Source organism: Euprymna scolopes, chromosome 14, assembly GCF_053919585.1.
Source record: "Euprymna scolopes isolate OS-2025 chromosome 14, ASM5391958v1, whole genome shotgun sequence".
NCBI lineage: Eukaryota > Metazoa > Mollusca > Cephalopoda > Sepiida > Sepiolidae > Euprymna > Euprymna scolopes.
The window spans coordinates 94,349,907-94,375,050 of record NC_136495.1 but is presented as its reverse complement, the minus strand read 5'-3'; the positions used below and the strand labels follow the sequence as shown (position 1 = coordinate 94,375,050).

General features: G+C 34.6%; 1 protein-coding gene across 4 annotated transcripts in view; it reads left to right on the top strand.

The window, feature by feature from the left end:
* Positions 1-25,144, top strand: part of LOC145293168 (doublecortin domain-containing protein 1-like) — a 562,737-nt gene that overhangs the window by 254,478 nt on the left and 283,115 nt on the right. For all 4 annotated transcript variants that reach the window (XM_080139630.1, XM_080139632.1, XM_080139631.1 and 1 more), the window contains exons 16-17: positions 708-813; positions 9,727-9,853. In XM_080139630.1, coding sequence (XP_079995756.1) covers positions 708-813; positions 9,727-9,853 — 233 coding nt within the window. The remainder of the gene's footprint in view (positions 1-707; positions 814-9,726; positions 9,854-25,144) is intronic.

The window sequence follows — 25,144 nt, the reverse complement described above, 5'->3', positions numbered from 1 at the left end:
TAGTGATATGGGACAAGAAGGAGAAAGAAGCAACCTTAGTAGAAGTTAGTGTCCCCAATGATGCTGGGTTAATAGGAGCTGAGAGGGAAAAGATAACGAAATACCATGTGCGACATGAAAAGAAACTGGAATCTTAGGAAGATCTCCATTATCCTAGTAACTACAGAAGCAACTGGATTCATGAAAAAGAATTCCCAAAACTACCTGGCAAACATACTCGGTGAACCAAGTGCAAGAAAGAGATAAACAATTGCACTTAAAAAGTGACATTAGAATCCTAAAAAGATCTCTTAGTTGGAATGTATGAGATAACAAGTGAATGTCTGGTATCCGATATGGAGGCCCCCATCCCTAATAAGAAAACTTGAAATAGCTGGTGCCATTTTTACACATTCGTTCTTTTTAAAGATGTTTTCTCTCTTAGTTAAAATATTAGATGGCAGTTGTTGTTAGACAAAATGTGAACTTGGTCCTTTTGGTTTAAAATTAGAAAGAAAAAATGCAGGAAGAAAAAAAAGGAAGCCAAACGCTTCTTTTATGTTATTTTGTTCTAATCTGATTTGAATAGAATTAATTGCAGCATAAGTTTTTGTATATATTTTTTTATAATATGATACGTCAAACAGACAAGTACATGTGAATAGAGGATTTCCTTTTCTTGTGTTTGTATTATTATTATTTATTTATTTTTTTTTATGTATTCCCAGCCTATTGTATGCAGGCAGTCTTTGATGGAGTCGGTATGCAACATTTTGAAGAGCATTCTGCTCTCATTCGAAAACAAACAAATTATAAATACAAGAACGAAGGAGGGTAAAAAAAATCGCATCTCTTTTTCATTTTTTCCTTTCTTGCTTTTAGCTATTTTTTTAGCTTTGATAATATTCTACAGCTATTTTTTTAGCTTTGATAATATTCTACAGCTATTTTTTTTAGCTTTTAAGTTGTTTTTCTTTGGACTACTATCCTCATCAACATTAATATTTATACAAGAGAAGACCTAACTAAAAATTCCTCGATCAGAACAGTTTTGCATCAATGTGCCCTTACGGAATTTAATAAAAGTCAAGTTATATTAAACCTTGTATATAGAATCTTTATTCAAATTTTGATCCAAAATCCATTACAAGATTGTGACATTAGAAGGTCTTAATTTAAGAGTCTTTAGAAAAAATTGAATTTCAGAAAATCTTGCTTAATTGATGCTTAATAACTATACATCAAATTTAATGCATATCTGAAATCTTTGAATTTTCAAATGGAGTTTGTGCCCCTTAAAAAATTTTTTTTTAATACTAAAATAAACAGTGAAATTTGAGGAATATTTATTAATTGATGTCTTACAACTACTATTAAAATATCACAAAAATGGAAGGTATCTAAATTTTTACTCTCTTAAACTAAATAGAACCCATATTAAAACCACTTACACCTAGCACTTGTGTTCCCAAATTCATAATGATCGGTTAATTAGTTTAGGTGTAAATCTTGTACATACAAATATAGAAACCTAACTTTATCTAGATTGATATTTTTACGTTTTGAAAGATGAGTCCGCCACCTTTATTCAAATGTATTCTTTCTTTCTAGTAATATCTTTTCCATGTTTAAATATAGTTTATCTTCTTTCAGATGAGAATTGATAATTTGAATTAATTGGATTATTCGAATTACCATTCTCGTCTTGTTTGTTATTTCCACAACGTTTTAGTCGATGTAATTTCCAATCTTCTACAGAATCAAACAGTAAAGGACGCTGCTTGAAAACACACCACAGTGCGTCAACTGTATATGAAAGGTTTGTCTAAAAAAATTCAGAAGATAACATTAGGACAGCATTTAGACGCGATTTTATCTTTTTTAAATATCTTGTTCAAGACAAGCATAAAATCTCATGACCAAGGACTGTATGCAGAAAGATAGAAAGTTAAGAGAGAAACTAGAAAAACATCACAAATCCGTAATATTTGGAGGTATTTAAAAGTAACCACATATGGAGGGAAACGAGAAATTATCTGCCCTTGTGAGGTAAAAATAGACAGAGAACAAGAAGGTGGCGAGTAAGACATCTCAAAGAAGCAGAGCATATGTTGGAACTTCTAAGAACAAAATAATATAGAATTAAAAATATGGAAACCAACAATTATTAATAGCAGATTAAAACATTATTAAAAGTTGCACATTTATTTACTTTATTTACACATTTAGCATAAATGTATGTACTAAAAATAGCTCTATATAAAAACAGTAACTTTTCATATGAAAAAAATTACCAGGATTATATATATATATATATATATATATATATATATATATATATATATATATATATATATAATTATTTCCACAGCCAAACAATGTCGCAGCTCACAAGAGCAATGACAGTAAAAAAAAACGGAAGTCCAAGACTCGAGTTTCGCCCTCATTTGGGCTTATCAGTTAGACATATCCGAATTTAGGATTTGAAACCCGAGCCTCTTGCATACTAGGCAAGCACTCTGCTAAACGCCCTGCACACAAGAAAGTCTATTAACTAACACAGATCAAGCAAACTGTGACAAAATCTGATTGTGGAATGAACCTACTTATATATACCGAGGTTTTGTTTTTATGGTGATAAGTGCATTTTGGTTTGAGAGCTTTTAGAAAGTTGTCACCATCATATTCTATGTGCTTCATATTCTAGGGTCGTTCATATGTGTGATGTGATGTGTGTGTGTGTGTGTGTGTGTGTGTGTGTGTGTGTGTGTGTGTGTGTGTGTGCGATAAGACTTTTTTCTTTTTTGTGTTTTGAATAGTTTATTTTATATTTTGTTCAAATTAGTGTTTATAAGTTCTATTAGGAATTCTGTCTACCTCCTGTATAGTAACCTCCAGAATATCAGAGGGAGGTTAACAAGTGCTACACCTTGCCAAAGGGTGACCTGGAACTGTGCGAGGCAGGAATGTTTAGTACATAGCCGCTTATCTAAATACATACAGCATCTAGTCACCCATCTAGTACTGACCAGGCTCAGTGGCAGTTAACATTGATAATCTAAAGAGAATTAATATATTAACGTTATTATGCTGTTAAGATGTCGCTGACTTTTGTATCAAGACTTAAGTATTTTTTGGAGTGTTAGAATAATGGAATCATTTTACTAGCAACCTTAGCAACAGATCGGATGTTCTCTTGGATTCATAGCTGGCAGTCCATTAATTAAGATTGACTGAATGATGGGAAAACTGCATGGAAGAAGCCAACGTGCAGATGGGCTTTGTAGTATTTATAAAAAGCTAACAAAACGGATTTTTTTTTTTACATTTTTGAATTGACAATATTGATGAAAACTCAACTAATTACCGTTTGCTGTTGGTGTATTTTTGGTTATCTTATTAAAATCCTTGATTTTGAAAGAAGTCTCAATTTGCTTATCAGATCCTTAAATTATCCTTTGAAAAAATATTCTCTTCTAGACCCTAAGCATGGAATTGCAATTTTGTTTGTATTTAGTGATTGAGTTGAAATACAAGCAATTAGACTTGAAATCATCAAATGGACACATTAGAATCTTATTTGGATGCCCTCATTTCCTCAGGGCTAAATTGCATGTGTCAGTAGAACACATGCACATGCATTGATGGTATTTTTGTGACTATTGTTGCATACTTTCTACAAAACAGCCCCACTATGCTTTGAACACAATAATATTCTGATTGTCATTTGTACGAATAGGCCAAGAGAACCATTTCTGTAATTAATAGTGAATAGACCTGGAGTTATTTCCCTTGGATAGATTCCTTATTAATCAATTCGTCCTTGATGAAACTTTTTTTCTAAACCAGTTTCACATTTCATGGCGATTTTATTAAAAATTAGAATATTAGATATTCTAGCGTTAATGTTTTTAGTCATGCACATGTTCAGCTATATTTTCTGAACACACTGCTGCCATTTTGTGCATTGTGTTCGCTTGAGTAACACACACGAGGTTCAGGATAAAAAAGCAAAAAAGACAATGTAGAAGAAATGGTTGGATTTACATGCAAAGAACGTTCCAAAAGTAATACCTCCTATTTTTTATTCCGCTATAATGGATCAGAAGGGATTGCAAATTGCATTGTTATGATGATTGAACTTATGCATTCATAACCAGCAAGTTTCATCTTTCTGTTGCAGCTATTGACAGTGTGAGGCTCTAAGAAAGCAACTCTATCATGGATGTGCAGCAAAAGCAGAGATCTGTCATTGAATTCATAGCAAAAGTGCTTTGAGAATGGTCGTGACTGTAGAAAACTAAATTCTGGAGCACAAGAGGTCTCTCATTTTAACGGTACCACTCCCATGTTTGTAGGTCTTCAACTTCTTGCAATGAGTTAGTAATGCCCAAGTAGTCTATAGCTGTCCATGTTGTCAACTATTATACATTTTGCAGTCTTAATGGCTAACTCTGCATGACAGTTGCTTTGAGCATAATAGGCTGATGAGGTATGTTTCCGTATACCCCATTTCCTAAAAAATAGCTCATACTCCTTGGATTGAAACGGTGGTCCTCCATCCAAAAAGATTTCTTCAGTTACAACATAAATACAGAAGCAAGTTCTCAAGGTGTTGCATACAGTTTTGGCCCTCCCCGACGTCATCAGAATTACTTTCACTCATCCAATTTATCAATCAGTATACACCATAAAGTTCCTACCCTGTATATTGACAAAGTCAGCCACTACATTTTGGAATGGAATTTCAAGGTTTGCTGGTGACATCAAGGGCTCCTTGGACGGAGATAGTGCAATCGTATTGCAAGTGCGGCACTGGGATCTGCTTTGCCTAATGTTAGCATCCAAACCCAACCAGTTGTCTTGCATTCGCCAGCATATCATTCACATTTTGATGTATAGAGTGAAGGGATTCCAATACCTTTGTGCAAACTTGTCAAGGTATTAAGGCTTTGTTGCCTTTGATAATAACTCCTTCCAGGCAATGTAATTTTCATATATAGGCCATCAAACGAGCTATGGATTGAAGGTCGTTGGATGACTGGGAGAAGCTATTAGATTTCTTAAGATTCTTCATCTATGGTTGCTGTGGCCACGATCCCAGGTAATAGGATCATTTTCGTACATCAACGTGAAGGTGATTTTGACTGTAGTGTCAATCATTTGATCATGATTTTTGAGGGGGGTACCTGCTGGTTATTGGGATGCACAATTAAGTTCTAAATTAGGTTTTCCAGGAATCTGTACATCGATGTCCTTTCATTGAAATTTAACAAGCGGGGTTAATATTTTCCAGGGCCTGCTTTAAAAATACCTTTATTAGTGACAGATGATCCACTGTTATCAGTGAATTCGGGCACCTGAGTATGACCATCCAGTGGGATTCTAGTCCGTAGACCAGGGCTAAAGCTTCTTTCACTAGTGCAATCACGACTCTGTGCCATTTGTAAAACTGGATCCAGCTAGAATGGACTTCCAGTGACCATCTCCACAACTCAGTTTTTCTAAAATAGAAAGAACGATATTCCTGTTTTGCTGTCCTATCGCTGTTCTTTCAAACTTTTCGATTCTTGGAAGTGTTTCATCCAAATAGAACTTTCTGTTCTTTGTCCTCGATAGTTCTTGGAAGGAGGCCATAACCTCAGTTTGTGAAAGAGCATATGCCACCTGATTCGCAAGTCCAAACAGAACCTAAACACATACTTGTTGGAGCATGGAAGTGAAGGATGGCTTCTGTCATTCTTTTTGTTTAACACCGTTTGTTGTAACCAGAAATTCTGCGAACTCCACTTTCATTTTGGCAAAGTGAAACTTGTCTGGATTTGATAAAATCCCTTTGTCTGCATAGTGACTGATGTAGTCAATTACATGCTAGAACGACAATTCTATTGAGTCCATGTAATATACTTTCTCTTCATTTCTTCTGTTCTGTAGGAGGCTATCGTTTATACATGCGATGTCAACAAACCAATGAGTGTATTCATCCCTTGATCCATGGAATTCTTGAAGGGCCTGACAATACCTATATTGGCCCCACTCAGTTGGGGATAATTATAGACCGTGCTATCCATTCCATTTCTGGTAGTGCTGTTCTTGGTTTGGCTTTTGTACACCAGATAATAGCATCGTTAAAGTGGAGGGTTGATTGTCTGTTGCCTCCAGGCAGACCAACCCTGAAAATTTCTGCTCCAGTGTATTAAGCGAAGTTACCTCTGCCAGTACCTTTCTTTAGTATTCTGTGTTTCTAAGTCCGATTATCATCTGTCCGGCAATCATGTTATTTGAATTGTCCACTTCCTACTGGCAAGTTTGTTAGTTTGGCCATTGAATTAGAATTCATGAAACTTGGCCACGCAGTCTCAATAAGAAATGTGTTACTTACACACTCGTTCTGCCACATGGAATGAAATTTCTGTCAGTAGACTTTTTGTATAATTCTTTCACTGCCATCTGTTGTATAAAACGTACTTCCCTGTTACAAGCTGCGTACATCCTAGTATCGAGTCCATATGTCCAATGGCCATTCTTTGTCAGTCCTATCAAGGGTCATTCCATTTTTCACCTGTGACATGTTGCGACGATTGCGAAGCATCTCTTTTCTTAACTCGATATTTTCTTTCTGAAGCTCAATAAGTTGCTTCAATAGATGCACGCTTTCTTGCTTCATGATGTTTGGTGATGAGTATATTCAATGTTGTTTTACAAATTTCTACACTTTTCAATATTGATCCTGTTCATAGCACCATGTAAACTGGGAAACTGTGTCTTTCAAACCCATTACTAAGATCTACACAAAAAGCAAATGGCTGCCTCTATACATAGCTATTAGGGGAGATTACTTCTTGGTTACTTCTTGTTACCGGGGGGAGGGGATAACTATACGAGTATTTCCTGTTATTAGGAGCAGATGACTCTTTTAGCTATACAAGAGGACACAAAAATGTAAGGCTGTACTTACCATGATCTACAACAGAAAAGAAGAAACATAAGAGAAATGCATTAAAGTTCTAATACAAAAGAGAAAGACGTGCGCCGAGGTTAATAAAGAGATGCATACACGAACAATGGATAAATGTCTCTTATATTTTCTTGTGGTGCTGTGGGGATTATGGCTGCAACATAGAGGAAGTCTTAGATGAATGCAACCAGATTTTGTGAAAGATATAGAGAGATCATCAAAACGATTGGAGTACGTCTGATAACTTGCATCTGTGTAAAAATAAATTACTATCCGGTCATAATCAAGATTGACTGCTTTTTTTGACTTCCAGTTTCTACTGTCCATTTGGCTGGATAAAACATAGAGATAAGAAACCCATTCTTAATATGGGGAAAAGATTTTCACGTTATCTGAGAGGAATATATATATATATATATATATATATATATATATATATATATATATATATATATATAATTTTTGCTGATAAGGAGACTTTGTTTAAAATTATTGTCCATGACTTAATGTCTATCTCAATAAAAACATCATTTTCGAAACGATCGTACAATTTATTGGCTTTGTTGTGTTCCTTCTTATGAAACCGATTTTTCATTTTTAATTTTAATTATAAATTATCAATCATCTTACTAAATATTAAAATAACTCTAGGATATATATGCCTATTGAGCTTATTATATATCTGCATTACAACGAGCACTGTTCTTTCTTGTATTTTAATTGCATTAATGATTTTACTATCACATTAAAATACACTCTGCTCTTTATATATATATACATGGTGATCTGAAAGTAATTCACTATTCTAAAATAACAATATTTTTTTTAAGTATAATTTCTCCAATAAATGGATATGAGAAAAAAGTATATTACATGGATTTTTATTTAAAATTCAATATGGGCACCACCATTTGCCACCAGCTTTTCAAGTCGACCATGAACCATATCAACTGATTTCACAAGAAACTCTTGCAGGATGGAATTAATAGCTTCACGTATTCTCCCTGCAAGATTTAAAACCAAATTCGTATAATACATGTGAAAAGAAAACAAAAGCATAGATTTAGTTACAATACATTAAGTAACATACACACAAAATTTGAGAAACATATTACAGAATTTGAATAAAGAATAAATTCTTGTTATTTTAGAATAGGGAGCTACTTTCGGAATCACCCTATATATATATATATATATATATATATATATATATATATATATAACTACTTCATTTAGTTCAACAGTGCTCAATACATAGGTAGAGCTAGTTAGTAAGTTATAAAATTATAAAATATATATGGCGATTAAGCTACATGAATATTCTGCGTTTCATCCACTCTAGGATTCTTCAAGCTTATGCGCGGAATATTAAGTGTAGCTTAATCGACATATATATTTTATAACTTACTATATATATATATATATATATATATATATATAGTAAGATCTGTCCATAAGAGGAAAACACCAAAGAGTGCATTGTAGTGAATTTGTATTCTGTAATTTATTGCTTAATTAAAAAACAACGTTCTGATAATATTGATGAAGCAACAATTTTTACCCAACAGTTCACTTTTATTTACTATAAAATAATTTTTTCAGGGTTCTATGTAAGTCTAATATAAAAATGGTCGTCCAACTTACTTGTTAAGTTAATCTTTACATAGAATAATCCTGTTTAGAAACGAATCTTTTTTTCCAAAGTTCTATTTTAAATAATTTCAAAATGTGGTATTCGATCGATAGAGCAAACTTAAGATTACTTTGAAAAATTTAGCTGACAAAAATATAAGTCTATAGATCTGTCAGTAAAAATTGAACAAATATTTTTTTCTTTAGTTTAGAGCCCTAATTCTTGCTATTTTTTGTTTTATAAAAGAGCTAGAGTGAGAATTAACTTTCTAATTGATCAATAAGACTTCAAAATTCCTTTTGAATTTGGAAGTTGCTAAACATATGTTGCCCATTTCTAATTAGGACCCATGTCCGAAATAGAATATAAACCAATGACTTGACCAAAAAATATCCATAAAATAGTTTAGATGTTATAGTAGAAGATCACTGTGTATTGATGTTTATTTGATTCTACAGAATATGAACCAAGCTAAACCAACCGATGCCAAACTGAACATAACACTTAGGTTAGGGTTAATTTAGGGTTAGGTTGGGATTAAAAAAAAAATATTTTGGTTAAAATAGTATGGAAGTACCAAAAATATTTCGCTAATGAGATTGTTGTTGGCCAATCAATGACGGAAAAATAAGTTCCTAACCTAGTAGAGCAGTTCGTATTTATTCAGAGAAGTGGTATTTGATAAAAGATGATATCATGCAATAAGAACATGAAACAATGACAAACTGAGTTGGTAATGTATCCAGTAAAGAAGAAATCCTGGTGATTGATAGGAGAGTAAAAGTTACGACCACTTTCTCTAAATAAGTTTTGTGAGACTTAGATCAGAATTAATGTAAACAAAAATATTGAAAGTGATTGTCAATTTCCGGAAACACACATTGTATATTGGCAGAAAGCATAATCATGTTGGTATTATATGTAACACCTGTGTTTATATATGGTAATTAATTTTATTAATATATCAGTAGAATCATAGATAGATTAAAATGGCTGACTTGTTTAGTATATTGTGATACTTACGAATTAAAATATAATTTTAAGCCTTTAAAATGTTTTTGTTTTGTTTTTTTGTAAAAATTGATTTAAAAAAGATTTTATTTGCTTCTCCCCTGTTTTAAATGATTTCATTTCGATTATGTTTTGTTTTTTACAGTAGTAACCAATGGAGAATAATTAAAGAATTTCCAAAAGATATTTTCGATTCTCAAGATATGGCAATTTCTTTGGAAGACTTGAAAAAGTCACAAGTGGAAGAATCCTGGCATCTAATGCAGCATAAGGTTAGCAATTAATCACTGCTATCGCAAGTTTTTCTAGAATGCAATTTCAAATCTTAAAGCCATATATATATCTATAATATAAAGCTAAACGTCTGTGTGTGCGTGTGTGTCTGGTCACGAATAGGCTCCTATATGGTTGATTATTTTAAAAAACTGATTGCATATAATGATAGAAGATGTATCGAGGATCAGGAATGGGTATGTTTGATCTGGCAGAACGGTGGTTCATAAGAATTGTGGGTGTCTGCGTTCAGGCCTGGCCCCCAAAGTATGGAAATAAAAAATGAAAAAAAAAATGTTTACAAGAGTTTTTGATATAGATGTACATAATAATACTTTGATAAGTATGTTTCAACTTAAATAGGGATGGTATAATAAAATTGTGGGGTCTGCGTCCGCGCCTGTACTCCATGGAAAGGAAATATGGCACAAACTTTAATAAAGACTTTCATATCTATCTGCGTAAGTATACTTTTATAATTATGTTTCAGTTTGAAGAAACATGGTCTAATAAAATTATGGGGTGTTCGTTCGCACCTGACCTCCATAGAATGGAAATATGTCACAAAGTTTAACAAGGTTTTTAAAAGGGGTGAGGGTCCACAATAACACCTTAACGTTAATCTTAATTCCCGTTAGCTTTTGTTTATTTTTTTGAGTTGAATCATATTGCGTCGAATTAATTCACCTCATAAATTCACGTTCTTATTAAAGTGAAAGCCAAAAAAAAAGTCGGAACTTTAGACAATTCTCAACACAAATTTTGCATAAATCTGTTTTTTTCCTTCTCCACTTGCACGTGGCACTCTTTTGAAAACAGATAAATAGATAAATAATAAAAAATAAGAACATTATTTGTTATCATGTCAAAAGAAGGAAAAAATCCTGCTCACGTGATTACGTGTCTTTTTCAAAACATTTACATAACCTTTTTATTTTTATTTATATATCTATTTAAGCTTTTTTTTGTCAGTTTACTAGAAGAAATTCAGTTGATTACAACCCTTTTTGCATGTTCTTTACATTACAATAGTACAACCCTGGATCCGACGGCACAATACTACACCGTTCAGTACTGTAAAATTGAAACGAAGCTGTTCTGCTTGAAAAGGGTGCCATTTTCTTCTTATTCATATTTATATCGATTCTTTGTTTTAAAAAGCTAAAGTAATTACGTGTTTACTTTTTTAATATCCCATTTTGCTGTTCTGGATTATTTTACTAAAGTAAGTAAAGCTTCATTATTTTTCAAAACTGTTTTTGTTTCTTTGTTTTTTCGATATTTCATCGATATCATTTAGTAAGAGTGTTTAGCAGAAAAGTCAACAAACAACTACTCAAAAAAATAAATATATAAGAAATAAATGTTACCATAGTCAATAAATGTTCAGTTCATGTTTTTTTTTGTTTTGAAATAGTTTTTAATGCTCTTTACTTGAAATAATTTCAGCGAACTGAAATGAAAACGAAATTTGAGGCGATAACTACTTAAATGAATTTTTATATAAACTAAACATGCCATAATCGAATATTCCTTAAGCACAAAATAACGGAAAACATTAAAATATGTTTATAAATATTCCTTACGTTGACGAGACTCTCTTAAATTGTTAACACAGAATGATCAGATGCCCTCCTTCAAATTGAAAACGGGGCTCTCCATTTCAAAGTCGCTGCCATTTGGATTTTTTTTTAAACTGGTTCGTGAATTAAAAATTTTTTTTTTTTTTACAAACTACTTAAAAATACAAACCAATGAACTTTTTTACCATAAAAGTAACTTTTATTGACTATGGTAACATTTATTTCTTGTATATTTATATTATTATATATATAACATTTTCTCTTTGTAAGGAAACATCATTTTGTTGGTCACTCTTGGCTACGAATGGAAACAAAGTTGATATAAAAAAATATACTTCGCAAAAATTATCTTTACTTTCATCATATTTTGTTTGGGGTAAAATTTTTGAGTATCAAAACCTATCTCTTTACATAACCTATCATACTTTCATCAATCACAGTCCATTTTCTGTAGGCTGTTTTTGAACCCAGTCAACGATGGGTACTTCTGCTAGTATATATATATATATATATATATATATATATATATATATATATATATATATATATATATATACTAGCAGAAGTATATATATATATATGACTACTTCATTTAATCATATAAATTAATATATGAAAGTATAAATTTATGCGTAAACTTTAAGTATTTACTTCAACTGCTCAATACGTAGGTAGAGCTAGGTAGTAAGTTATAAAATATATATGGCAATATATATATATATATAGGCAGCACTTTTTACTTTTCTACTTAATAGTAGACTTACCTTTTATTCACTGGACCAGTGTTCACAGTCTATGTTAAAAATATCTTCATAGCACTTGCAAAAGGCTTTGAATGTTTTGTCGTTCTTTGGTACTTATTCAAATGTTTCAGTACTTGTTAGGGTCTCAACTATGGGTTAAATAGTAAACGACTTGAAGAAAACAAATATATTCTATTAAAGAATTACTTCAAAATCACTAGATTCGGCATTAAATAACCTGAAAAGGTTTGATATGCCGTAAAACAAAAACAATCAACAATCAAATGGTTCAATCGAATTGTAGTTTGTACTTTGGGAAAAAAATTGTCTTTTTTAGAGGAAAAAAAAGAGCCATTTAATGAATTTACAATTCTTCAAGTTGCTTTTGTTGTAGTTCAGTTTTCTGAAGTGTAAATTATTGGAATTCTATTTGTTGTGTATATAACTCCATAAACAATTGTTGCTGTTTTCCTCTGATTTATGTTGATGTAGTTGTTGCCTTTCTTCCAATTTTTGCTGTTTTTCATCTGATTTTTGTTGGTGGAGCAGTTGCTTTTCTTCGAATTTTTGTTGCTGATCCATGCGGATGATTATGTTTTGGAAATTTTCCATATTTAGAAAAAAAAATATGACAGTGGTTTTATAATATAATAAAGTAGAATAAGGGGATGAACAAGGCACAGACAAAAAAAGAAAATTACCGCAATTACTGTTGCTTTGAAGACCCGAGTACCAAGGGGAGGTACACAAGAAAATTTAGACAGATTTTTTAAAAATGTTATTTTTGCAACAAAAAAAGAAATGCATAGACAATTAGTTAAATTGAACTTGCTGCTAATTTAACTCTTTCAAGATACCATTGTTCCGTTAACTTTAATTGTCTTCACACTTATTTTTTATTAGCCAAAAAATATCAGCCATAAATAATAAGAAAGTAATAAAAAAAGAAAACTTATTTCTAGATGGCCATCCAACATATTCTTTTGCCTAAGTGTTTGCAAGTAAGCAGGGTTTTTTTTTCTGTTCTTTGCTGGGGAATTTTATAATTGTAGACAACTTTTTTTTAGAAGTGTGGGAACGAGAGAAAAGAAAGATTATCCATTAGACAGAAGCAAAAAAAAAAAAAATGCTAGGAATTTTCTAAAAAATGCTTTGAATTTTTTTCTTTTGTGTGAGAACTTGTCCTTTTTATGGAAAAGACAAGGACTCGCCTCGGTGAATTTGAGGGGAGAATCATTTAATTTGTTGAAATTCAACTTTTTTTTTCAATTCTATAATTTTTTTAATCACTTCGCTGCATTTGCAATTTGGTGAATAGTTTTTTTTCGAAAAGTTGTCATACTTTGGCTCTGGAGTTTGTCATTTTTTTTTTTTTGAACAAACTAGTATTTTTTGTGTAAGCAATCGCTCTGGATACTTTGGTTGATCGTTATATTGTTTGGACAGATTTTAAATAATCATAAATATTCCGTAGGTGTTTGTAGTAAGATGAAATATAAAGAGAGAACAAAAGGCTGAGTTGTAAATCTAAGTGCAAGAAGTTTTATTTAGTGGAAGATGTCGACGTACTGAGCTGCACTCGTTTCACGTGTACAATTTCATAGTCAGTTGAAACTGTAGCAACATACTTAGAGGTCGTTGCAGCACTGGTTTCACCTGGAAATTGTTATCTTCTGTTGGCTGGTATGATGAATGCACTGGTTGAGATGGTGGTCAGTTGATGGATGTGAATTCAGTTACTTCTGTAGATTTTCCCATTTACTTGAACTCTATAATTGTGCGGTTTCCAATCACTATTAGGGATCTGTACATGACATTTCACCCTTACAGGCTGGCGTAGTGTGACGGTCATATTATTATTTTGCTATTTGTCTTTTATGTACGAATGTGGTTTTACAAGGTAGTATAGAGCAAGTGCATCTTAAAGAGAACCTTTATGCTGGTGAACTGTGCATGCCAGGTGTGATTGCGTTGCGCCTTTCCAGTATAACTTTCCAGAAGTCTGTTCCTTCTTTTTCTAATTATTTTATAATTCCTTTCATCGACTTCACTGCCGCTTCAATCCATCCATTTGATTTGGTGATGATGAAGGCTGCCTGACGTCCTATGATTGTAGGGATTTGCATAAGTCGCTGCTTGCATAGTTGGTTGTATTGCCAGTTATCATTGTTGTTGGTGTGCCATGTATCTAACAAGGGAGTTTCTACTTAGATCTAGAAGCTAGCCAACTTCCACAAAGTCAGAATATATGTAAAATTGTTATTTACTTTAAAGCAGTTACTAGCAACACATTGCCAGGAGTGAACTGGTATCACCAGAGGCTGTTGCTGTTGTGGTTGGGTTAATTGGCAGATTTCACACTTTCGAAAAGCTTCTGCAATCTCTGCATGCATTCATGGCCAGAACATTATATTGCAGGCTGTGTTTAGTATGGACTGAATGCCATGAATTTCACTGTTGTTTTAATTTTCTTTTCACTTTATTTTTGCTGGGGATGGGACGTTCTACCAGATGCTAAACATTCCCCCATTAGTATAGTTACTCCAACTAAGAGATCTTTTTAAGATTGTAACTGTCCCTTTAAGTGCTATTGTTTGTATTTCTCTTACACTTGGTTCACCGGGTATATTCGCCAGATAGTTATTGAAATTCTTTTTGATTAGCCTGGTTGCTCCTATAATGACTGGTATGATTGATACCTTCTTAAGATTCCAGTTTCTTTTCATGTCGTACATAAATCCTTGGTATTTTATTTTCTCCCTCTCTGCTCTGTTAAGGCCAGCATCATTAGGGACAATTACTTCAACTAGGGCTGCCACTTTTTCTCTCTTGTCCCATATCAGTATGTCAGGCTTAATACCCCATTTTCTCGGTACAACCTGCACTTGTTGTTATTGCTGAGACCACTCATCGTTTTAAAAGCATTGGTTATCAAGCCTTGATCTTATCATTCTCTCCTGATCATAGTGAAGAGATTCTTTTTTAAGCCAATCCACATTCTCTATTATCTCTCTATATTCCTGTGATAGTTCATCCAAGAAATATTTGGCATGTTGTTGGTTGGCCCATTCTTCCAGTTTTCTGCCATGGAAAGTCTTAGTGTATTTTTTGACGACTCTTTTGGGTTATTTCCGTTGTGGAGATTGCTTTCTGTTTCATTTGTAAAATAGTCTTGTGCAAAATGTTTGGCCAGTTTTGTGATGGAGGAAGTTCTATTGGCTCTCTTTTCTTGGTGTTCAGATACCATTTTAAGGTTTAGATTCTGGGAGCTTATCAAATATTGCCCAGTGCTCATAATAGTGAGACACAGCACTCTCCCTCGACACTAGTGCACAAGTACATGTATTTGGTGGCTTTAATGTCCATAACAAAAACTGGCTTGGATTCTCTACTTACACAGATGCAGCGGGCAGCACAACACATAGCTTCGCTATATCTCACTCCCTATCACAAATGGTTACGTTTCCAACCCATTTCCCTGACCAGCAAGAACAACACGCATCACTTCTAGATCTGTTTCTGACCACAGTTCCAGATGACTGTATAAAAAATGCTGACAGCCCACTCGGGAACGCTGATCATGCAGTGATAATGGTCGAAATCGCCCTAAACTCTAGACCCAAAACTGAAGAGCCAGTGCTCAAAACAACGAGATACTATAAAAAGGCTGACTGGGAAGCCATCAGAGATCTTATCAGAGATGTCCCATGGGAAAATATTTTTTCGCTTCCTGCTGAGCAGTGTGCAAATGAGACAACTGAATAGTTCAAAATAGCAATTGAAGCACATGTTCCATGCAGAAATTTTATAGCAAGCCCCACTCTCCCCAATGGTTTACTTCTACTTGCGCAACTGCCATTGCTCAAAGGCAGCATGCATACCACAGATTTAACCAACATAAGTCCAGTTAAAACAGACAGAAGTATATAGTAGCTAGAAGTAACGTTAAGAAAGAAATAGCAACAGCTAAGAGAGAATTTACTGAAACCACTAAAAAACGCATCGAAACACAAAAATTAGGAACTCATGACATCTGGAAAATCTACAACAGTGTAGTAAATAATGGGCAATCAACAATTGCCCCACTAACCAACAATCACGAGGTTGTTTGCTCAGCAACCGACAAGGCTAATATGCTTGCCAGTCGGTTTGCCTCAAATATAACCCTAACGCCCTCTCTTGTCCGAGGGCCAGGCTGCATCCGTCGCTATCCTGGTTCACGGGAGCATACTTGTGATGTACTCTTGGCCGTGTTCACTGCTCCCAGCTCACAGGACCATAGATGCCACCCAGCAGGGCTGCATTCTCACTTGTCTAGTAGTGGACCTCTCAAGGGTGACCAGACTCTCACTAGTCACTGGAAAATATCTTTCTGCTGCTCAGGGCACGTGAAATGTGCATGACCCTAAGTCCGTGTGGCAACATTGTCGATTTCGGTCGTCACTCTGGTCACTGGTCGTCACTCTGTCAGGGCATACCTGAAATAAACTGCATCTTCATTCAGACCAGCAATCGAGAAAGAAAGAAAAACTCTGGTTCTTTTTCGCAAAAACCAACAAAATAATTATTCAGAAATCGTTCTACACTTGTTTAAAAGTCGAGTTTCTTAAACCGAGCTTCATGATGCAGGTTGCATAACTTAAGTTCCTCTAATTAATTTCCCAGCTAAGAACAAGAGCCTTTCAACTTAGCTTCTATGAGGGTTTCGCACCCCCCAGGCGGGGTGAGAGCGATGTGGACGCCTCGATGCCAGCCAGTAAAAAGGGCCCTAACTCTAAAAAGCCAATCGTTTTTATAAAACTGGCCTCTTCTCCCCTCTCTCATATTGAAGATTACTTTTTCTTTTTTTTTCTCTGAACCTCTTTTTTTTCTCTATCCCATTATCTTATTATTTTTCTTCTCTCGTGAACTCCTTTCTCTATCCCCTTATTTTATTCTTTTCATTTTCTATTTTCTTGTGACCCTCTTCTTCCTCTTTCATGACCATATCTCTCCCTAGGTTCAATTTATTTATTTATCTGTCCAACTAACTTATCACTGGCTTGGTGGTCTGGTAGTTAAATACAACAGATGGGCCCAAACAACAACACCTCCCAGACACCAAAGCAGACCTTTTGAACCCAAGTCATTGTACCTGTCTCACTCAATTAGTAGTTAAAATTCATTTTTACCAAATCCAACTAGAAAAACAATCTCTTGTTCCACGAATCCTATTATCAGATTTTATATTTTCTTTTCATTGAAAAAGATACTATTTCTTCTCTGGTGGACAGAAATCTCATAAACATCTGTTTTTCCTTGACCAAGTGTCAGCATGCCCCCCCCCCTTGACTATACCTCATCCTCTCCCATCTTCATCTAGCTGCATAGGATATCTGGCACTGTCTGGGATCCCGTTACACAAACTCCACACTGGACCCTTCCAACCACCCCTGCCTGACTTTCCTTTACGGACAGACGCCATGCTAGTCGATCTAAAAATCACCCCTGCTCAGGTGCATGCTATCATAAAAAAGCTTGACACTTCAAAAGCATGTGGACCCGATCTCATCCTAGCTGTGCTATTAAAAAAGTGCTCAGCTGAAGTAGCTCCAGTTCTCTCCAAACTCTACAACAAATGCTTTAATGAATCTTGCTTTCGGCGCTGTTGGAAAACTGCTTCTGTGGTACCAGTATTCAAGAATTCTGGCGAAAGAACTGACCCATCAAATTATCACCCCATTAGCCTCCTCCCACTTTTCGCCAAAATATTTGAGACCATAATTAACCATGCTCTAATCCGTCACCTTACAGATGCTAAACTTCTGACTGACCAACAATATGGATTTAGACAAGCCCGTTCCACAGCAGACATCCTCACTGTAATCTCTGAACGTATATACCATTCACTGGAAAAAGTGGGGGAGGGCAGAGCGGTAGCTCTAGATATATCTAAGGCTTTTGACAGGGTATGGCATGAGGGTCTGCTCAGGAAAATTAGATCATATTGTACTACTGGTAGAATACTTAATATAATTAAATCCTTCTTAGATAAGAGAAAAATCCAAGTTGTCCTCGATGGTCGTACATCTAAACAATATGATATAAATGCGGGAGTGCCTCAGGGGTCTATCCTTGGACCTCTATTGTTCCTAATATTCATTAATGACCTCCCTGACAAAATTTCCTCTGAGATAGGTATATATACTGATGACACCACACTCTATAACAGGCATGACAGGAAAACAAATAAACACATATCTAAAGAAACGGCAAAAACACTAGAGGATGACCTCCAATCTGTAGTGGAATGGGGACAAAAATGGATGGTCACATTCAATGCTGCTAAGACTAAACTGGTTTCCTTCAATAATTACAAGAAACCTTCTCTTCCACCAATAGCAATGGCCAATGACTCTTTATCTGAGAGTACATTTTTCAAACTGCTTGGCCTAACGTTCACAGGAAACATGAGTTGGAACAATTACATTGAAAGCATTGCTAGGGCTGCTGCAAAGAAGGTAGGCTCTCTCTACCGTGCTAGAAAACTACTAACACCCGAAAGTATCCTGTACCTCTATAAGGCCACCATTCGCCCATGTATGGAGTATTGCTGTCACATTTGGACTGGTGCATCTGTTACGAGTCTCTCGCTCCTAGACAGGGTTCAAAAGAGAGTCGCCAATCTGATAGACCCTGAACTGGCATCTAACCTTAAGCCTCTGTCCCATCGACGAAACGTCGCATCCCTCTGCCTGTTCTACAAGTATTTTAATGGTGAATGCTCTGGGAACTGTAGACACTTGTGCCCCCACGATGTAGACACCCTCGACAAACCCGACAGACAGCTAAATCCCACCCCCACACAGTAGAGATCCCTAGATGTAAAAGATCTTTCTACTCCAGTAGTTTCTTCCCCAGAACCGCTAGACTCTGGAATTCCATTCCAGGTTCCTGCTTCCCCAACTGTACTGACATGCAGAAGTTCAAGTGTAACACGAACCAACATCTTGCTGCCCAAATCCCAACATAGTGCCCCAGTAGTTGTTGCCCCTGATAGTAGCCCCCTACACCAAAGTGGCAATGTGCCTTGTTTGGGGTGAAAATGTAATTAAAAAAAACGTGTGCCTTGGTATGCCAGTCTATTTTCAGAAGACAGTATGGCCAGTATTCTCTGATGTTGAGTGAGCTGTCGTTTTTGCCCTCTGGCCATTTTTTGTGACTTTTATAAGTGTCATTAACGTTGTGTCATGGTTAGTGCCCTCTCGTATGTGTGAGAGGTGGTGGTCAGTGACAAAGAGACTATCTTCCATATTAATATATTCTAACTCTTCTGCGAGTTCCTATTCTTGTAATTGTGGCTGCAGCAGTAAGTGGTGACGTCCAAGATAGTGTATCACTAATGTACATTTGGGGCCCTGCCTTGTATCTAACGTTCAGAGACTATTTCTGGGGCCTTGACCGCATCTGCTGAAGTTGCTTTGGGCTCATCTGAATGGGTTTGACCAATATTGTCTCCAGTGGTTTGTGGTCAGAGAATACTTTGATTTTCTCCTTGCTGAGGATATATTGTTCAAATTGTTCTGCAGCAAAAACGATGGCAAGACACTCTTTCTCAATCCGAGCATAGTTTTGCTCAGTTTTTGTAAGTGCTCAGGATGCATATGCATCCTGGGTTAAGACCAACTTCTGAACTGTCACATTCAAGTGAGACCTCCTTGCTGACATCATAGTAATGAAGAATATTTCGTGATGAGTTGTTTGATCTGAGTGAATGCTGTTTCATGTTGTAGTAGCCAGTCAGACACAGATTCCAGTTGTCGTTGGGTAATGGTTGCACCTGATCGCCTTGTTTAGGTAGTATGGATCAATGCATATCTGCAGTTTGTTTAATTTCTGGCAAGTTTTATTCACCAGGTTTTTGATTGATGGAGTCGGCTCTGTGACCCAAGCTATTATACCTCGATCGACCTATTCATCAAGATTTCTTTTTTAATTCCGTTTGCAGGAGTTGTTTTTGTATGGGCTTAACATGATTTCAATTTTGTATTCACTTATAGTTTCGCCAAGCCTGAGAAAACTTCCTCATATTTGCTGAGGATATTTTCTTTAGTGATTATCCTTGCCTCCTTTACTTCACTCAGCTGTTGCACACATTCGGTATTAAAAGCTATGAGCTTCAGAGCTGATATAGCTTGTCCAGAAAGCAGTGATAGTGAGTTGTCGTTCACCAACTGGAAACTGATTTTCTTTTGCTTATGCCATTTATCTCACAATGAAGTCCTACTGAGCCGCAGGGTTGCAGTATGGAATTGTAATATAGCTTCAATTTGGTGTGAGAAATCTGTAGTGGTGCTTTTGTGAAGTGTTTGTAGTAAGCAAGGGCCAGGGTACTGAAGCTTGCTCCAGTATCAATTTGAAATCTGCATGTAGTCTTTGTGCTGTCTCCTGGGATGTATAAGCAAATATCAGAATGATACTGTTTGCGATCTGAAAGGGCCCCCAGAACATAAATACTTTCATCACTGCTGGTCACTTTTGTTTCAAAGTAGCGCACCTTTGCAGTTCGTTGTGTTGTGGATTTATTTAGCCTTTGAGGTGGGGGGGATTGTGCCTGTGATTGGCATACCCTGGCAATGCGATTGCGCTTAAAGCAGGTGAGTCCACAGGCCTGACACTTCCCTTTGTCACGGCTCTGCCCACAGAATTTACATTCCTTTATAAATTCATGTGTCTTTTTTATCTGCTTTTGTGTAATAGAGATTCTCTGTTGATTTTTTGAGTTTGTCAAATTGTTATTCGGCTTGTTCTGTGTTCCTGCAAATGTCTGTTGTCTGGTCTAAAGTGAGTCCAGATTCACCGAGAAACCTGGCCTACACATTGTTATTTCTTATGCCAATTACAATTCGGTCACACAGTAATTCATTCTCAAGGGTGCAATATTTGCATGTTTTGATTAAGGTCCTTAATTTTTTTAAGTAAACATCAAAGTTTTCGTCCTGTTCCTGTGTGCAGAAATTAAATATATACCATTGGTATATGATATTTTTTTTTGGGGGGGGGGGCTCGAAGGAGCCTTTGAGTCTTTTCAATTTTTTTTTTGTGTGTGTCTGCTCGTTTCTCTGCTGCCATTGGCAGGTTTTTATATATTTGTAGATATTCCTTGCCAATAGCCAAGAGAAGAGTTTCTACTTGTATATTTGCCGCTTTTTTTTTTTCAATTTCCGTTGCAGCCACATAGTTTTCCCATGCTAACTTGACAGGGGCCCAGCCCTCTCGTAAATTGCCGTCCATTTTTATTTTTACTGGTGGAGGAATTGCCGTATGACATTTTGGTTGCCAGAGAATGTATAAAAATGACCGAGCCCTGAGTTTGTTTGAATCTATATGGTTGCTAATTTATGTGCAAGGAAATGTAAACACTAGAATCTGAGGTAAAGTGTGTAGGTTTTGCTGAATGTGTGAATGTATCCACAAAGTGTTTATGATGTTCCAAAAAGTGTTTATGATGTATTGACAAAGTGTTTATGATGTTCCAAAATAAAATCCCACTTCGTTACATCATGTGGTAAGGTGAAATCTAAAGAGAGAACAAAAGGCTGGCAAGTTTTATTCACCGGATGATGTCGATGTATCACGCTGCACTCGTTTCCCGCATACAGTTTCGTAGTCAGTTGAAGCTGTAGCTATGTACTTCATAACAATTCGTAACTGATGTTGGTAACCAACATATTATTTTGTATGTAATCATTCATGTAGTAATGCCAGCTTATTTCCTCATTCAACAGTGCTGTGTGATTAAATGGGTCCTTTCTCACTACTGATGTGGTGAAGATGAAATTCTCGAATTTTTCTGTTGCTATTGATATGGGACTGGCCAGGTATTTTGGTTTCAGCGTGATTGTCTTTCTCCAATCCTTTTGTCGCCACTGATGTGGACTCAGGGTTTGGACCATGGAAGGAAAACACAAAACTTAGATTAAGTATAAGAAAGATATATTAACCAAAAAGTTTACAAGGATAGGATAAAGGGTAAGGGGAGTTTACTATCTGGTGGTGTCTATTATGGGTAGTCGTATGCGCTGCACACTACGAGTACTCCTATTGATTCTATGATATTACGATACTGCTCTCTGAGAAGGTTATTTCACATCGTAATATAGTACTGGAAGAGTCCATGATGCAGGTAACTTTCGGTCTCACAACAGATACAATTAACAGAAAAAATATATGTATATAAATAGTCCAAACTTTAGAGGGTTGGTTAAATAGAGTCCGTGGGAAAAACAAGCCAGAGGATATAGAATCGATGGTGAGGAGTCCAATGATAAGGAATCAAAGGTGGAAATCTGGAAATTAAGTATCCATAGCGAAAAGATGCCATGGATCAGTAACTGAGCAATCAGAGGTAGAAGTGAATGCATGCTTACAAATCAGTGTTAAAAGAAAATATGCAAAAAGCAATAAGAAAGCAGAGTTTATAAATCTGACTAGATAGTTTGTTGTCTCAAAGGTGGATTGATTTATATCTATAAATATATTATATATAAACTAAGTATAAATATATATGGATTGAATTATATCTATAAATATATTATATATAAAGTAAATATGAATATATATAAAAATATTGTTACACAGAATGTGATATTTGTTTTGCTTTTGACACAAAAATGATTAGGGAAATCGAAAAAAAAAACACCACAATATAATTAAGCAATGGAATTCAATGTTTACATGCACACATACTATATATATATATATATATATATATATATATATATATATATATATATATATATATATATATATATATATATATATATGGAATGAGTTGATAAGCATAGAAACAATTTGTTAAAATAATAACACAACACTGATATTTTGGTTATTAAGTTAAATCTTATCCCAAACAGTTGAAGAAGATCCAGTGGTGAGTTGAAAAGTTCTTACATATGATGAAACCTATAAATTATAGGGCATCTAAAATAATGCCTGCTATTTTTATACCGTATGACTGGATCAAAGAGGATTGCAAATTGCATTGTTATTATGACTGAACTGATGCATTCATGACCTGAAAGTTTAATCTCTGTTGCAGATATTGTCGGTGTGAGACTTTAAGAAAGCAACCCCTGTCATGGACGTGTATCAAAAGCAGAGATGCATCATTGAATTTCTGGCAAAAGTGCATTGAGAATGTTGGTGACTATGTAGAAAAATAAATTTGGAGCAGAAAAGTTTGTGCGTTTTAATAGTACCACTCCCGTCTTTGTATCTCTTCATTTTTTTAGTTAACAAAAAATAGGAGGCTTTACATTTGGAACAACTCTTGTAAGCAATGTATATGAACACAAATCCAAAACTTTACACCTGATTAAAAAGCCAATATTCACATCTATCATTATATATAAAAAACAACAATATTTATCCCTGTTCTATATTTTTCAAAAACAGCAGGAAAAATTTTAAAATAAAAAAAAGCCGCAATGCAATTTTCTGTGATCATGTTTTTTTTTTTTCAGAAAACCATACTTATCTATTTTAGAAGTGCAAACAACATAATGTATTTAAAATTTTGCATGGGTAAATAACAACTCGAAAACATAAAAATATCTGTATATTTATGAGCACATGTAATTATTTTTAAATGTAAACGTCTTAAACCATCAGAGGAATTCCAACCGATTTTTGCGTTTTCCTTAGTGACTGCTGAAGGACAAACGCGAATAAAAAAATAGAAAAACAAAATATTTATACATGCTTTTCATTGTCTGAAAAAAAAAAAATGCCAGACTGTTAAAAAAAGCAAAAAAAAAGCAGCAAGTTATAGTTTTTGTAATCAGTTTTATTTCTCGCAACAGCCAATACGTATTTATAAATCGAAATGCAAACAACGGCTAGAAATGCTTACAGCTGATATCTACTAAAGATCAGTATGTTAGGGCGGAGGAAAAGTACAAGACTGTGACGGCCGTGATTCCAATCTCATTTCTCGGTGTTGATGTGCTGGTACATCTAAGCCACACGGAAAGAGTTGTTTGTGGATGACCTTAAACTTTATATGGATATATGTTCTTTATTTTTAATCAAGCACATTCTCAAACCTTAAGGTCATCTATAACAACAGCTTCAACAGAAATTCAAAAAGCTCAAATTAATAAAAGTGAAGAGAATATATATATATATATATATATATATATATATATATATATATATATATATATATATATATATATATATAAATGTAAATGTTGGTTCGTTCTAAAATAATAAAACCCTATTTATACGTTACCAATTTATTTGAAATTTTCAGACAACCCATCGTTAGAGTCGATGTATGTTTTTATGTTATTGAAATAAATTTACCTCGCGAATTATTAAAATATTAAATAAAATAAATATATTTTTTTAACCGTTACTGCGAATCTGTTCTGTTGTAAAACTGAACTTCCGGTTCGATTCATTTCACAGCCACGAATTGACGAAAGATTTCATTTTCTGTTAACTCGATAAGGAAAAAAAAAACAAAAAAAAAAACTTACTCATGCAGAGAGTGATCCGTGCTGAAATAATAATGTTATTATTTAAAAAGCCATTCTTAACATGGGGAAGGGAGGGTGTTTTGTACCTATTCTGTACTTTAACCTTACAATTGAATAAAAAACATATCATAAAACTTTAATTAAACGTGGAAAACGATTTTTAAAAAATAGCGCGGATCACTCTCTGCATTAGCACACACACACACACACACACACACACACACACACACACACACACACACACACACACACACAAAAATAAAATAATAATCCCATATTTTAAAAATTTAAATTCATTTATGTACTTACCAATTTTTTAAATTTTATTTATGTTAAGGCTTTTCACTCATGAAACATTACGTTTTAATTGTTTAGTTTATTTTCACGGCATTGTTTACATAAAATGTTTGTTTTAACTTTTTCTAAACTGTTTCATTTTT